Source organism: Lepisosteus oculatus, chromosome 9, assembly GCF_040954835.1.
Source record: "Lepisosteus oculatus isolate fLepOcu1 chromosome 9, fLepOcu1.hap2, whole genome shotgun sequence".
Taxonomy (NCBI): Eukaryota; Metazoa; Chordata; class Actinopteri; order Semionotiformes; family Lepisosteidae; genus Lepisosteus; species Lepisosteus oculatus.
Genome location: NC_090704.1, coordinates 46,700,687 through 46,716,991, shown reverse-complemented (window position 1 = coordinate 46,716,991; position 16,305 = coordinate 46,700,687). Strand labels below are relative to the sequence as shown.

Below are 16,305 nucleotides of genomic sequence, written 5' to 3'. Positions count from 1 at the left end.
GTTTTTAAAAATATCCTTTAAACCTCTTGGCCTGCAAATGTCTTTATTGTATTCCAAGAATTTATTACAACATGTCACGTAAGGTGTAACAACAAGCATACAAATCAAGTTGCAAAAAAAATTGAAACCTGCATTCTGTAGCTTTCATACGTTACAAGAAAAAAATATGCATGTTTAAGTAGGCATAGGCAACAATGAGGTATGTCATCCCAGAGAAAAACATTTTAAGTTATAATGAAGTCACATTTTCTAAAGGTTTCTGTATAAAGAGGCACAGTCTGTAACCTCACAGCAATAGTGGGCTTTGAAGTGGGGGAAACATGCGATTGCCGTATAGCAGAAAGAGCCTGATCTAAGCAGAAAAGTGTAGTTCAACTGCCGTGCTAAATGGGAGAGGCACTTGGAAAAAAAAAAAACCTAGAGAAGAAAATGTGCGGCTCTCCAACCTGCCCTCCAGGAAACGAAGAAACCGGTCTCGCTGGGAAAATCAGTACCTGCTCGTTCAGACATTCAGATGGTTCTTTCCACATCAATTAGCGAAACCCCTTGGTCGCCATTACACCTACACGGCAGGAAACCGCCCCAGGGGCTCCACATTAACACCACATCCTCGCCCTGCGGCACGGGCTCAGCTTTGCACGAGGAAAGAGGAAACTGTCTTCTACGTTTTCTTCACGGAGAGAGACAACGTCACACGTAGGGTACATCCACCAAGTACTGTAGCTACTACCATCCGTCCACACTCGGGAAAATGCATTTTTATTTTCGAGGTCGGCTTTCTTTAAACGGGACTGTTTGTGAGGCTCTGATACGGTGATGCTACTTGCCTTATTGCTCCCTACTTGCCTTATTCAAACATCCAGAACAAAGAAGAAAAGCTCAAAAAAGAATGAAAACTCTCAGCCCCTGAATCCCCCCAGGGAGAAGAGTAACGGGGGATACGAAAAGAGAGACACTGTATGACTTAGAATGGTTTTTTCCATCCAATTAAAAGTTGACTATAAAGAAGAGGAAAGATAAAAAGAGCCTTTTAATTAATAAAATATTAAAATATCTTTGGTAAAAAAACAAGCCCAGTTCACAATGAAACAAGAAGGCAGCACAGGTGAGGTCCTGGGACGGGCACAGGCAGCACCTGCTTTGTAACTCCTCCAGGTAATACTGACCCGCTGGAGAGCTCTTGCTCCGCACGCAAGCTCAGTACCTGTTCTGGGGTCTTGGGCAAAGAGCCTCCAGAAATCAATCAAAGGCACTATATTCAAGCGGGGTGGGAGATTACAGCGAGGAAAACTGTTCCCCATTACATGACGAGAGACGAGTAGCAGGGAGTTACATTTCCATTACTGGAAATACTAGATTATTCACATCAAGTGGAGACTCAATTTCCTGACGTACCTGTATATTTAAGGAGGGTTACAGACAGGAGACGACCATATGGTATATCTAGCTTTCAGTAAAGACGTATTTTCCTACTAAAGATTAATATAAATCACGACAAGAGGAGGACACACGTTCTAAAAAGGAACGTGACCTTAAAAATCCAATATTTATTCTTGGCATTATCTTGTCACAACTGTAAACCGTTGACAAACTCTTTCTCTCTGGTTAAGTTAAATATATCATAATGGTAGCATGTTTGGCTCATAGATCGAAAAGTGTCTTCACCATTTCATCTTTCAACACTTTTCCAACAGAACACTTCGCCAGTAAAGGAGTCACATTTCTCAGGCAAGCTGTCTCCCTGCAGGTGTGCGATTGGCCGAGGGAGCTCTGTGAGCGAGGGAGCAGGCGGCTGCCGCAGACAGCTGGAGGCACCTCTCTGGACACCAGGGGTCCCCAAAGCCCACCGGCCTCCACTTTCACAACTGAAGTTCAACGCAAAGGTTTTTAAGATTGTCTCAGCAAAAAAAGAAGAAGTAAAAAAACGAAGAGTTGGGTTTCTTGCATCTTGCCTGAGACCATTCCTTTCAGCTCCTTGAGACATTAACTGAGGAGGCGTGCAGCATGACTTCTCTACTCTTGGCTAAGGCAACTTGTGTCGGTTTATTATTATTAATCCCTGATATCAGTTTATCTCCCTGGAGATTGCTGAGCATTGATTGATCTGTCAAGTGTCATTTGGAGTACACAGTGTAGGTAGAGGAATGTCGGCCATATTCATTATTAAAATTTGCACATGGTGCAGGGCATTGTGGGAAGGCAGTGTGTTTATAGGGATTGGGTTTGAAGCCCATCAGACTGCAGAACCCGCTGGCTGGGTCAAGTGACCTTCAGAGACCCTTGACAAAGCCCCAAAAATGAAGCCCAGCTGATCAGAGCAACAGGGGATTAGTTAAATTGTTCTGAGGATTTCACTTACTGGACACAATACATGAATTTTAACTACTTTAAAAAAGTCCACGATTTGTGTCAACTGACACTCGCTGAATCTATGGTAGGATTGTGTGCAACACACCTAAGGCCCCAGTTAGCATAACCACTCTGCCTGACCTGTTTAATTCCAGCCTGCTAAGTCTCTGGAGAAAGCCATGCTGCAGCTCTGCCCCGCCCGGATCAGAACACCAACACCTTCCATCCCGGGTAGGTAAACGAACATCCGAAAAACAGGCAGTCCACTCCCTGATCCAGGACCCAGTCAAACACTACCTCCCTGTTGCCCGAGCCAATCGTAACTCTCAGTTTGAAGTTCCCCCCGTCGCTGATGTCGTTGTTCACAGGAAACAGGCTAACAACCTCCATGTCAAAGGTCACGGCAGACCCAACGGTGACCGCGGGCAGCTGGTTGGTCATCTCCTTGCCGTTCACAAACACAGCACCTGGGGGGGAGATTAGCAGGAGGGTTACTTAAGGGTAAAAACCAGCTTGGAATTCACTGGAAGAATCTGGCTGCTTTAATGAGATCCCTTGTTTTAATTTTTGGTGGGTTAATCACACATGAGCAGGTGTGAGCCTGGCCAGTACCTGGATTGGAGACTCCTGGGAAAGCTAAGGCTGCTGCTGGAAGAGGTGTTAGAAGGGCCAGCAGGGGGCGCTCACCCTGCAGTCTTTGTGGGTCCTAATGCCCCGGTATAGGGATGGGGACAGGGTGTTTCTCTTCCTGGCCAAATTTCCCCCTGGCTTTTACCAATCATGGCCTCCTAATAACCCCCCTCTCTGAACTGGCTTCATCACTCTGCTCTCCTCCTCGACTGGCGCACTCTGGCAACTGTCACATCATCGCAGCCCTGCAGTAGTAGATGGGAAAGAGGAAAGCGAGCGCCCTATGTCCCATGCAGCTCTCCCAGCTCGGCAGGGAATAGGGAGAAGGGAGCTGGTGGGATCTGATCAAATGTCAGGGGACGGGGACTGGCGGAGGAGAGTGAGGAGAGCAGGGGCTGTCTGAGGGCCAGAGGTCAGAGGTCAGAGCCATAGCTCACCGCTGGTGGAAATGCAGACTGCCTTGTCTCTCTGCAGCGAGTCCTCTCCGTCCGTGCAGTCCACACACACGCCCACGCTGTCACGCCGGTCTGGCTGCCCGGTGCTCACAATCCTGCAGGGAATGAATTGGGAGCCATAAGAAAGGCGACATCGAGACGAGCTCCAGTCTGCACGCTACAGCCTCATGCCCGGAAATGCCATCCCTGCCTAAAGAGGAGGTTCTGTTTATTCTCTCCCCTAAATCCGACGCAAATCACTTCAGATTTCCTGTATCCTGGAACATGCAGTTATCTTCTCATAATTCTCCAATGCCAGCCACTTAGTCCAGCACCCACAATGTTAATAATGATAATGTCACAGCATGGATGTGAGGAGGTACGCGAAGCTAGCCCATGTCAAGGAGATTAGAGCAGAATGAACTTCTCTCTGAAAGGCACGGCCTATGTCAGGGCTCTGCTGCCCCAGTCCTTGATAACCAGAGGTATCTTCCAGACTTTGGGCCACAGGAGCTCTCCTAAACTTCATCTAACTCCTTGCTAAATTAGTTCAACATGCTGTGCTCCCCAGAACTCCCCAGTTATCCATTTAAAGCTCCCTATAAGCACCGCTGGACTGCACCCCTGTATGTCACAGTACACACGTCGGGGGTGACAGCAGACCCACCTGAAGGTGAGGGTCTGTCCGCAGAAGTAGGTCGGGGAGCTGGAGTACAGAACGCCGGCTCGGGCGGGCGGCATGTCGTTCCTCAGGGCGATGTTCCTCCGGCTGCTCAGGCTGTACCCCTCGCTGCCCACGCGCCACTCTGCACAGAAGAGACGCACCAAGATCAGCGTCTTCCTTAACTACAGACCGATATCACTACTGAGTAACAACTACAAGACAGTCACCACTCATCAATACCACTATCCAGAATTCACTTCCGTCATTAATTACAACTATACAGATGTGCACCAGAGTAGACGCGACTCTGCACTGATAGTGGTCTGTAATGTAAGGAAGATAAGAAACCGCAGGAACAACGCTACCTACACGAACCCTTTGTGGTTCACATTTTGTAGTGACAGAGGTCTATAATTAGTGCATCTGGTTTCCTATTGTTTGTTTTCCCACCTTCTTTTAGACTATAATTGTTGTTTTTAAGCAACCCTTATCTGTTTAGGAGAAAAGCATTGTAATTTATTTAGATCCTTTTCAGAAATATTTACAATCTCAAATGCTCCAGTTTTGAGTTCAAGAAACAGATAACACTGCAGACAAACAGGAAACAACCAGCAGACCAATCAGGACATGAGCTCTATATTTTCTTTAGTTCTGTAGGTCTTGTAGTTGGGCCTTTAGCATAAGAAAAGGGGAAACAAAACCAGTTATTCTCCTACTATTACATGTAAGGTGCATAATACTGTATTTAACTGTACTGCATCACAGGTAATAGTATGATCATCGTGCTTTGATTTTAGCCATGTTGGTGCTTGACTGTGTAAAAAAGCTGTCAGTTTAAAGTATAAGTAATTTTTTTAAACGCAGGAAGGCAGATTACATTCTTATTTATATTTTTACACTGCAAACCAAAAGTATCACCACCCCAGAATGCCACAGGTAAGCACCCCTGGCTGCCGTGTGGAGGAGGTGGGCGTCGCCGCCACCTGCAGGCGGGAGGGGGCCGTACCATGAGGCGCCAGGGTGGTGCAGGCGGTCTGCGGGATGCTCCAGGGGCTCCACTCGCGCCTCCCGTCTCCCCTGGCGCACACGCGGAACAGGTAGTCGGTGTGCGGGTCGATGTGCAGCACGATGAACTCCGTCTCCTTCCCGATGTAGGCCTCCTCGTACTGGCCGGCCGCGCCCCTCCGGTACTGCAGACGGTAGTCCTGGGCCACAAAGTCGTCGTCTACCTGCGAGGGGCGAGAGAAGCTTGAGGAGACGCAGCCGCCGGGAGCGAACTCCGGCCCCAGTCTAGTTCACCTCATTGATTAAATCCCCAGGAATCTGTAGAGTGCGTGGTGCCCCCGTGGGTCCTGCAGCTCCTGGCTCCTGCTCCCCTGCTCGTTACCGAATGGCACCCGGCCACGACATGGGCTCGGCGGGCGGGGGCGGGGCTCTCACCCTGCACCAGCGCACCAGGATGCCCCCCGGCCGCTCCACCAGCTCGTCGATCTGGACGGGGGGGTGCGAGGCCACGCTGCCGTGGCTGAAGATCCTCTCCTTCACGCCCGGGAGCAGGGAGTCGTCCAGCTGGGCCGACAAGCAGGGCACCTCCACAAGCGAGGGCACCTCGGGCAAGCTGGCAGAGAGAGCGCGAGAGGAAAGCAAATGGGCAGGAGGCAACATCAAGCCTGTTCTCACACCGAGCCGTGGTACAGCGATAAGGAGAGGCAGAGGCCTCCTCCCCACTGAGAGCTGCACACCGGTGGGGGTGGAGGGGATCCCCATTACCTGTAAAGCACTTTGAGTGGAGTGTCCAGAAAAGGACTATATAAGGGTAAGGAATCATAATTATTATAAACATCCACTGGCTCTGGAGTTCACGCTGGATTGATCAGTACAGCGTCCCCACGCTGCCAGAGTGCCAGCCCCTCACCTGTCCAGCTGGATCTGCAGAGCCTTCTTCGTGAAGCTGCCCAGCTTGTCATCCTTCTCTCCAATCCCACAGCGCAGAGCGGCCTCACCTGGGGCAGGGAGAGGCATCGAGGCAATCGTCACCTTTGCCGGGTGAGATCACAGCTCCACCAGGAGCAGGAGAGTAAAACACATGGGCCTGGAGCAGCTGCTCCTGCCTCTTCAGCCTGCAGCAGTGTTGGACATACAGTAGAGTCCAGTACAGCGGGACCACGACTGGACCCCCTGCAGATACACTGACCCTGTATGACCAGGACTGGACCCCCTGCGGACACACTGACCCTGCAGGACCAGGACTGGACCCCCTGCGGACACACTGACCCTGCAGGACCAGGACTGGACACCTGCAGACACACTGACCCTGTATGACCAGGACTGGACCCCCTGCGGACACACTGACCCTGCAGGACCAGGACTGGACCCCCTGCGGACACCCTGACCCTGTATGACCAGGACTGGACCCCCTGCAGACACACTGACCCTGTATGACCAGGACTGGACCCCCTGCAGACACACTGACCCTGCGGGACAGGGACTGGACCCCCTGCAGACACACTGACCCTGCGGGACCGGGACTGGACCCCCTGCGGACACACTGACCCTGCGGGACCAGGACTGGACCCCCTGCAGACACACTGACCCTGTATGACCAGGACTGGACCCCCTGCAGACCCACTGACCCTGCGGGACCAGGACTGGACCCCCTGCAGACACACTGACCCTGCAGGACCAGGACTGGACCCCCTGCGGACACACTGACCCTGCAGGACCAGGACTGGACCCTCTAGAGCTGGGCGGTGCGCTGATCTGTACCGGTCCTGCGTGCCCATCGAGTGCGCGAGTGCGGCGTACTGACCCTCCCTCAGCAGCTCGTCGGCGGTGCTCACGCCGTTCTCGATCAGCTTCTGGCAGTCGTCCAGCGGCCGCACACTCTCCTGCTCGATGGCGTCCACCTCGCGCAGCAGCTCGGCCAGCCGCTCGCTCAGCAGCCGGCTCACTGACCCCTGCAGCTCCTGGAAGTGCTGCCTCAGCACCTCCCGGGTCTGCGTGGCGCTGCCCCGGATCTGGAACAGGCAGAACCGCAGCGGGTCAAGGGGCGGGGGTGGCAGTGGGGAACAAGCTGCCCAGCCACATCGGACCTACCAGCCCGGCTTCTCTCAAGCCAGGACGGGAGGCATTACTGTACATAAAGAGCGGTGGGAGTGTGGAACAAGCTGCCCAGCAACGTCAGATCTAACAGCCATTTCTGTAGCTGGGTACCTGTGATTGCAGGGCCTTGCTCAAGGGCACAACAGCAATGTTCCCCCTGGGATTCGAACCCACAACCTGAGACTGGGCTCTCCAGAACATTAATTTCCCAGGTAAACACAAATCTTTCAGGCCCGGATTGGAATAAAAGGGGAAAAAACCAAACACGTGAAACTACAGTTTTAAATCTAATCTGTGAACTCTGAGGTCTGCGCGCTGCTGTGGAGGAAACGCAGATGCCAGCTGCAGGTGCCCACACACACCCAGGCAGTAACATCTCAAAGTGTCAACGACCTATCAAACAGGAAGCTGTCTGGCTCTCAGGAAGCGAGAGGCCTGACTCCTCCCCAGGAAGCGGTGTTTCTCAGAACGCGACACGTCTTCTCTTCGCTGGCGGCCTGGACACCGGACTGAGAGGTGCCGCGGTGACCCGCCCGCTCCCGGCGGTGCCATTTTGTCTGCTGACATCCGGGCTTGTGGGCAGAACCGAGCGAAGGACTGGATGAAGATCACACTCAGTGTCCCCCTCAACCACCTCCCCAAAGAAAAAGTCCAAACTTTTGAACTGATAGGAATCAGGAGGTAAATAAAACCACCAAATATCTGATTCAGTCCCCAGACAGCAGTGCTTCAGACACTGATGTGGAGGCTAATGTCACTGTTCCTGTAATTATCTTACACTTCAGCGAGAACATAAGAGCTTCCTCATTTCCCCTGCGTCGGCAGAGCAAGAGTGACCTCACTCTGCGCTCTATTTCAGGAGCAGTGCGCCGACAGTGCCGCAGGGCCCCGCCAGGGAGATACTGACGGACACAGCGCTGCGGGAGCAGGCAGGACAGCTGTGTTATTACAGGGCCTTATCACACTTGCAGGGCTCTCAGCAGACAGGGAGAGACAGAGCCCCCCTCTGCAGGAAACTGAAACCCACATGAGACACAGAGAGCAGACGGGCATGGAACCGAGGAACAGGCGAGACACGAGGATTTGATTCAAGTGCAATAAAAGCCCATAACTGAGGACAACACCACGCATTCCTGCAGGACGCTCTTCACAGTACCCCATCGCAACGTGCTGGAATATCTGACAGCTTTCTGGGTGGGAAGAGAAACGATTTAGCTGGGAGCAGCCGGCCTGCGGGTGGTGGTCACTCAGGAAGCCCCCCCCGTGGGGAATGTTTGGATCCGCTAGACCGACCCTTTCAGGATCCAGAAACGTTTTCCTGACTGCGGACTCCGCTGACGTGATCGAGGCCCGAGCTCCTCGGCAGTCCGCTCGGAAATGTGGGAATGGCTCCGGGCCCCCTGCCGCGACAGACGCGGAGCTGCGACTCGGGGCGCCCCCTGCACCCTGCCTCACCTGCGGCCGCTGCTCGAGAGGCTGCGAGTGCAGCACTGCGTCTTAAAGGACAGGGCGGCGCTCAAGCGCGGAGCGATGCAGCCAGCACGTGGCCAGCCCGCAAAGACAGCAGCGGGGTTGAGGGAAGAGCCGGACTGTTTCTTATTCGCCAGACTCCCATCTGGTGTCCCTTAAGAGGAGCAGGAAATACCAGTATTGTTTACAGCGGGCTGGTGGAGCGGGAGGAAGCTCGCGGGGATGATTAGGGGGATGGGAGGGGCATCCTCGCGCGCGGCTCCCACTCTGGCTCAGGCCTGCACCGCTGGGGACAGGCAGTCCCGGGACGGGTGGGGCGGCTCCGCGGGCCCGCACGCTCCCAGCCCCTCGCCGCTCGGCCTTCATCTCTCTGCACTGGGGGAAAATCCCAGCCTCTCCGCCTGCACAGTGCACCCCAGTATTCTGCTCCAGGCAGCCCTAAGTCTCGAATTGACGAGCGTCTGTGAAGAATCGTGAACCGTAAACCACTCTCACTCACGCCCCCGAGTTCTGCTCCCCATCATAATTCGAAACAAAAACGGGAACCCATAAAAAATTTTGAAAACCTCTGTCAAACCTCTCAATGTCTTTTACTGAGAGTGAGAACATCAAGTTCCTCCTTTTCAGACTCCTTAAGGCCAGTTATTAATCTTGCGGCCCATGTGTGGACATATATAGTATCTACATCTCTTTATAGGCTCTTAGCTATGCATTAATGCGTTCTCAGACAGTGGATCCTCTGTCACACTTGTTCTTACCTCTTCCTGTTACACCTGTTCTCTTAGCTCTTCCTCTCACACCTGTTTCTCTCACACCTGTTCTTATCTGTTTGCGCGCCTGTTCTTGCCTGTTTGCGCGCCTGTTCTTGCCTGTTTGCGCGCCTGTTCTTGCCTGTTTGCGCGCCTGTTCTTGCCTGTTTGCGCGCCTGTTCTTACCTGTTTGCGCGCCTGTTCTTGCCTGTTCTTGCCTGTTCTTGCCTGTTCTTGCCTGTTTGCGCGCCTGTTCTTGCCTGTTTGCGCGCCTGTTCTTGCCTGTTTGCGCCCCTGTTCTTGCCTGTTTGCGCCCCTGTTCTTGCCTGTTTGCGCCCCTGTTCTTGCCTGTTTGCGCCCCTGTTCTTGCCTGTTTGCGCCCCTGTTCTTGCCTGTTCTTGCCTGTTTGCGCGCCTGTTCTTGCCTGTTTGCGCGCCTGTTCTTGCCTGTTTGCGCGCCTGTTCTTGCCTGTTTGCGCGCCTGTTCTTACCTGTTTGCGCGCCTGTTCTTGCCTGTTCTTGCCTGTTCTTGCCTGTTCTTGCCTGTTCTTGCCTGTTTGCGCGCCTGTTCTTGCCTGTTTGCGCGCCTGTTCTTGCCTGTTTGCGCCCCTGTTCTTGCCTGTTTGCGCCCCTGTTCTTGCCTGTTTGCGCCCCTGTTCTTGCCTGTTCTTGCCTGTTTGCGCGCCTGTTCTTGCCTGTTCTTGCCTGTTTGCGCGCCTGTTCTTGCCTGTTTGCGCGCCTGTTCTTGCCTGTTTGCGCCCCTGTTCTTGCCTGTCTGCGCCCCTGTTCTTGCCTGTCTGCGCCCCTGTTCTTGCCTGTTCTTGCCTGTTTGCGCGCCTGTTCTTGCCTGTTTGCGCGCCTGTTCTTGCCTGTTCTTGCCTGTTCTTGCCTGTTCTTGCCTGTTTGCGCGCCTGTTCTTGCCTGTTTGTGCGCCTGTTCTTGCCTGTTTGCGCGCCTGTTCTTGCCTGTTTGCGCGCCTGTTCTTGCCTGTTTGCGCGCCTGTTCTTGCCTGTTTGCGCGCCTGTTCTTACCTGTTTGCGCGCCTGGACGAGCCCCTGCAGGCGCAGCTGCAGCTCGCTCCTGTAGTTCTGCGCCGCCTCGATGCTCTCCTTCGCCTCCTGCAGCAGCGCCTCCACCTCGATCGACATCCTGCCGGCCGCCTGCCCGCAAAACACAAGCACCGCCATGACGCCGGTCAGGCTCCGTCACAGAGCACCTCGCTCCCACGCCTGCATCCCGACCCACCCGAGCCCTGTCCCACCGGCCTGCAGGGCCCCCCACAGGCTCCGCCTCCAGATCCTCCCACACCTGTCCGCTGCCTCTGCACTGCTGCTGCCGGCCACGCTGGACCCCTTCCTACACGAGCGCGTTGGCTAAATCACCGTAAAGAGTAGCCCAGTAAACTCTGAAGAGGGGCCCTTCTCAAACCTGGGGAGTTTCAGAAACAAGATCTCCATTGCCATTTATTAAATCGGTGAATAAGCGTGTTTCAGACACAAGGTGCACATAACACAACTGTGTCGTCTACACTGCTGCATTGTATTAAAGTGCAGCCAGCAGCTCTTTCACCCTGCCACTCAGCACAGGCAGCCCACTGGAGCCCAGCAGGTGTGAGCCTGGCCAGGACCTGGAGGGGGGACTCCTGGGAGAGCTCAGGCTTCTGCTGGAAGAGGTGTTTTTGGAACCAGTAGGGGGCGCTCACCCTGCAGTCTGTGTGGGTCCTAATGCCCCAGTATAGTGATGAGGACACAATACTGAAAAAAAACAATCCCAGGGCGTCTCTAGAAAAGAGTAGGGGTGTTACCCCGGCGTCCTGGCCAAACCTCCCCCCCACCTTTACCCATCATGGCCTCCTAATAACCCCCCTCTCTGAACTGGCTCCATCACTCTGCTCTCCTCCCCACTGAGAGCTGGTGTGTGGGGAGCGGACTGGCGCATCATCCAGGTGGGGCTGCACACTGGTGCTGGTGGAGGGGATCCCCATTACCTGTAAAGCACTTTGAGTGGAGGGTCCAGAATGATGATGATTATTAATAACAATATTATGGCGGATGGGCTGTTGCCCATTAGGGCAGACCCAGGCCCCCACTCTACTGTCTCAGGAAGGCTGTGGGGGATCCCCAGCTACCCCCAACCCCTGTAGAGACAGAGACTACTATATTACTTTAACTCCCTGACTGTCTGTGGCTGTCGACGATCTCTACAGCTCAGAGTGAGATTACTGGCCGAAGACAGAACTGCCAAAAAGCTGAAGCATTTCAGATGCTGAATTATTCCGTTTTCATCTGTACCAAATACCATCGTGTTATACTTATACTGAGGCTTGCCTGAGGCTGGTCCCTGTTTTATCATGACAACCACCTGACTTGGGCGAGCAGTTCTACTGACCAGAGGATTGAAGAGGGACAGAGGCGGCGCAGAGTCCGGGGGCTGCCGCCTCCCTTGGGCTGCGTGTCTGGAGAACAGCCAGTACAGCTTTGACGAGCCAGCGAGCGCAGTGTCAGTCTCTTGAAGAAGAAACTGGGTCACCACGGCCCGGGAGAAACAGAAAGCAATGCCCAACCTGCGTGTGCTCAGAGCGCTGCACACAGCTAGGAGGAGCACACACGACCTTGGAGGAGGAGCTTTTAATCGACTGACTTTTAGGAGAGGGCTGAGGGCAGCTGGCCACTCGGCGGGCTCTCCGCTGTCCGCAGGCACAGAGCCACTCCTCGCTCCTGTTCCAGAGGGAACAGAGGAGGGCTGTCCGCCTCTCCAGGATGCTTTTCAACTTACTATCAAAATAAAGTCTCTCGTTGTCATTGCTGCTGTTTCTCTGAGCTACAAGACCTCCGTTCCTCGATCACTTGACTGACTCTGTGCTCCGGACAGGGACAAGCAGCGCTGGAGCCAGTGTCACAGGTTCAAGCCCGGGCCTCATCACCCGCTCATTCAGAACACTGGTGTCCCTACCAATGCTGGACAGTTGACCACATGTACTAGAGCAGAGAGAAGGCCCATCCAGCCCATCTCTGTCTGTTCAACACTGAGGGTGGGGGCACACGGAGCAGGACAACACCCCCCCAGCACACTCTCTCGCAAACCCCAGGCGCACTGTCTCGCGCCCCGGCCAGCCCGAGCGCCGCAGTCAGGCGCATCGCCCTTGCAAAACCCGATGCCAGCATGCGATTACTGAAATACGGAAGTGGGGAAGGCAAAAAAAACCTCTGCCGACTGAATAAGATGTTTTGACACGTTTCCGGTTTTACCCTACAAGTCAGGGCAGAGCAGGCAGGAAGCGCAGAGAGAGTCTGCAGTGTGAAATCTAGTCATCACCCACTTCCTTGAACTCACACACCCCAGCAGATTCTTCACTTGAAGGCTTCCGGGGGTCCTGCCATGTGCTTCCTGCGAGACCGCCTGGTCTGTGCCCCCTCCTCCACTCCCACAGGGCACAGATGTGCACAGATGTGATGCGCGCTGGTTCGCACTGTCCTGCCCCGCACCCCAGCAAGACAGCTAGACCAGCCACCTCTGACACGCTCCTCCCAGGGCCGCCACACCATGCTGACTCACTGACGGCGCGACTGCTGGACTCTCGGACTTTGCTTGAAAGCAAGAGAGCTCCCTAGTTTACAGCAACAGAAGGGTTCAGTGCAGGCCTTTCAGATGAAGATGAACTCAGAGCCGCATCAGCGCGCAAGCAGGTCTGCACAGGCCACTGCTGTGGAGCGCTCCCAGCTCAGCTCATTGTTTCCACACACACCAGTCACATGCGCCCACGTCACTCCAGACTATCCAACTCCTGTTACACACGGTGCCCTAGCTCTGAATTTTCACACGTACTGTATAAGAGAATGAGGTGCTCTTTGCTACACCAAAAATTTAAACCTGAACTTGCCCGCATTATGTATTTTATAATGCCTGGTTAATAGCGAACACATGGACCGCGTCCAGATGGCCTCTGTAATAAAACTGTCCATATTGTCTTAATAAAAATCTCACCGACTTAAAGCTGAGTAACTGTGAAACCTGAGCCGCATGCCTGCTGTATTTCTGCTGCTTTAATTATAGAAAACTGCACCCCAGTCAGGGACAAAGAAGTGACCAGAGTTTTTCCAGGATCCAGACAGTCTGACCCTGGAACTGAGCTGTACCTGCTGTACTGGGCGGATCTCACAGCTGAGTAATAAAGTTTTTTAATGATCTAAAAACTACAACTACAGTTGATTCATACAATCCTGCATTATTTTTCTCCTGCAGTAATTAACTGTTTAGCTGCGAATAATATACCCACTACTGAAGCAGTTCTGTCTCCCAGAAACTGCTGTAGGGTTAGATACCCGACAGAACTTACAGATGGCACACCAGGCTAAAGCAAGAAACAATGTTACACCACACAACAACTTCAAGTTGGAGCCTACAGCCCATCCGAGAAGACACGAGGCAAAACGAGACTGTTTTAACAAGACGAGACAAGCTGCAGTTTCCTCTTTGTGAAGGAGGATTCCGAGCTTCAGAAGTGAGCAGCACAATTCTACTGCAGCGCGACCTTTGGGCAAGGTTTCAGTCTGAGTGTAAAAGACCTCAGTGCAGTACGGGGAAGCCAGTCCAACTCCCAGCGCACAGCACTTTGAGCCGTTCCGGTGTTTACCAGCTGCCGGCCCCAGAACACATTGGACCCATGAGGGGAAAAAAAACAGCACATTTCGTCTGCATGTGCAAAGCTGTTCAAAGTAACGTAGCAAAACCCGACGCACAGGCATTCTGTTCTCCGTCGGAAGACGGAAAAACCCGACACGGATCCACCTGGAGTGGAACAGGAGTTTGATCGGTTTCCATGTTGTCATACGGAAGGCAAGACCAATTGTCCCACATGCAGTCCCCTGCCATGAGGCCAGTTCCAGATCCGTCCTACAGCAGGCCTGGTGCCACGTGCACAAGCCTACAATGGATCACTGGGAAGGACGGACGCAGGCGGCCTACAGTACATTTACAGAGCAAAAGGTTTGCCTGCCAAGAGAGAGCCCTGTGAACCTCCACTGAATCTGTACCCCACCTTTTTGTCTGCTTGGGAGCCCCAAGTTGCAGCAGGGACCCCAGCCCTTGCAGCATGCATCAAACTGTGCAAACAGACTACGTGTCTGGTACATTTATACAGCAGGCTACAGCCGTATATACTCAGAATCGAGCTTTCTGACTCCTCTGGGCATCAGCTTGCCATGACGGCCAATATCTGCACAAGCAATATCACACAAGACTGTTGGCGAAGTCTCGTCTGAAGATAGCTTGGACCGTTTCAGTACAATGGCATGCCACTGCACAGAGAGCTCCTCTTGAACAGGCTGCTGCTGAACAGCAGGGGGATAAACACAACCTTCTAGTGCTGTGGCACGAGCTCACGTCAACCTGTTTCAGTCCACAGGAGAAGGACCAGGCCCTGCTGCTGCAGGCTGGGAAGCTGGTTACTTTTTTGCAAAAGAATGGATCCGAACCGTGTCCGAACGTCGTCACCGGCAAGAAACAACAGGAGGATTGTGCCCGGAATCTGGCAGTCCAGGGTGACATGTATACTTGTCTCTTTTTACTAGAAAAACAAGGTGCATCACTTGCAACTGGGGGAAATGAGACCGGCAGACTGCCTCGATTGTCATGTTACCTTCAAATGGAGCATCAATGAATAAAAAGCAATTTGTTGATCCTGCATGAGGAAACATGCATAAGGGAAAGAGATTAATCCCACACAACCAACTGACTTCATGCTGCAGATATATCAGAGAATGCAAGGAGGAGCTCCTTGTAGGAGCCTGTCCAGGGTCCCCAAAACCAAGGGTTTCACACCAGCGCCTAAATCAGCTCCCTCACAGTCTGCTCAGACAGCGCTCGCCGTGGGTTCCGGCCATAACACCACTATTTGGAAAAGCGGCACATTCCGTATCTATTTATGGTAACACGAGATTGACCCTCATTCTTAAGGGTTTCCTGAAAAGCGGGCTCACTCTGCAGGTTTGCAGGAGTTGGTCACTGGGCAGTCTGTGTGCTCTCCCGCCTGCCTCCCGGCGCAGCTACAGCAGAGCCCCGACCCAGACACCGTGGACTGGCCCCGGGATTGAAGGGCTTGCGGGAGCTGCACTCAGCTTTGGAGCCGATTCCTGAGACGCTAAGCCAGAGGTCTGCCAGAGCCGTGGTGCAGGCTGCCCGCCCCACATCACGACCCAGGCCGGCTGCAGGGCGAGGGACGAGCCCCAGCCGGCACCAGAATGAGTAAGCTAACTGACTCTCTCACACTTCCGCACCGCAGCTCCGCGACACATGCGACACATTCCTGGAAAGGGCTGGTGTTTTAGTTGGAATTGGCATATTGCTTTATACCCTACTGCTCCTTAAGAAAAAAAAATCAGGGTTCTAAATTGCTCTCAAAATGACCAGGCACGGAGCTACAAAGAACTCGACGTCAGTTCCAACGTGACTTAAAAGTGTTCGCTACAACCATAAACAAGGTGTTCAGGTCTCCGATATTAAAGTGAAGGATTCAGAAAAAAAATGCTTCTGACCCCTAGTTTATTGCAAAACAAAGAAGCCCGTTCCATCTTTAAGTTCGGGTCTTCTGCAGTACTTCCTCTGGGGTATTTAAAGAAAACACACCCAACTTTGATATTTGTTAACGCGTGTAATAACAGCCTGCGATTTTTTTTAAAAGTTGTTTTATAAACGTGGCCTGTAAGGCAGGCGCATCCCCGGAGTGGGAAAACGCGGAGGAGACGAGATCGTTACCTTTTCCGAGGTCAGTCCAGGCTCATATTCGGGCTGCGAACTGAGTCTCCGCTGCAGCTGGAGTGCAGCAAACTTCTCGAGACCTCTCCGCTGTCACTCAGCGCATCCGGGGCCCCGGCGGGGCGCCCCACTGACAACCGCTGCAGCCAATCAGA

At 53.3% G+C, this 16,305-nt stretch overlaps 1 protein-coding gene across 1 annotated transcript; it reads right to left on the bottom strand.

Moving 5' to 3' along the window:
- Window positions 1-26: 26 nt before the first annotated feature.
- On the bottom strand, window positions 27-16,259 carry crlf3 (cytokine receptor-like factor 3). Its single transcript, XM_069194659.1, has 9 exons — window positions 16,151-16,259; window positions 10,429-10,557; window positions 6,887-7,094; window positions 5,993-6,080; window positions 5,518-5,695; window positions 5,084-5,306; window positions 4,081-4,219; window positions 3,417-3,529; window positions 27-2,816 (listed from the first exon to the last, which is right to left on the bottom strand). Exons 2-9 carry the CDS (start codon window positions 10,543-10,545, stop codon window positions 2,554-2,556), a joined length of 1,329 nt encoding a protein of 442 aa, XP_069050760.1. The 5' UTR covers window positions 10,546-10,557; window positions 16,151-16,259; the 3' UTR covers window positions 27-2,553.
- Window positions 16,260-16,305: the final 46 nt, after the last annotated feature.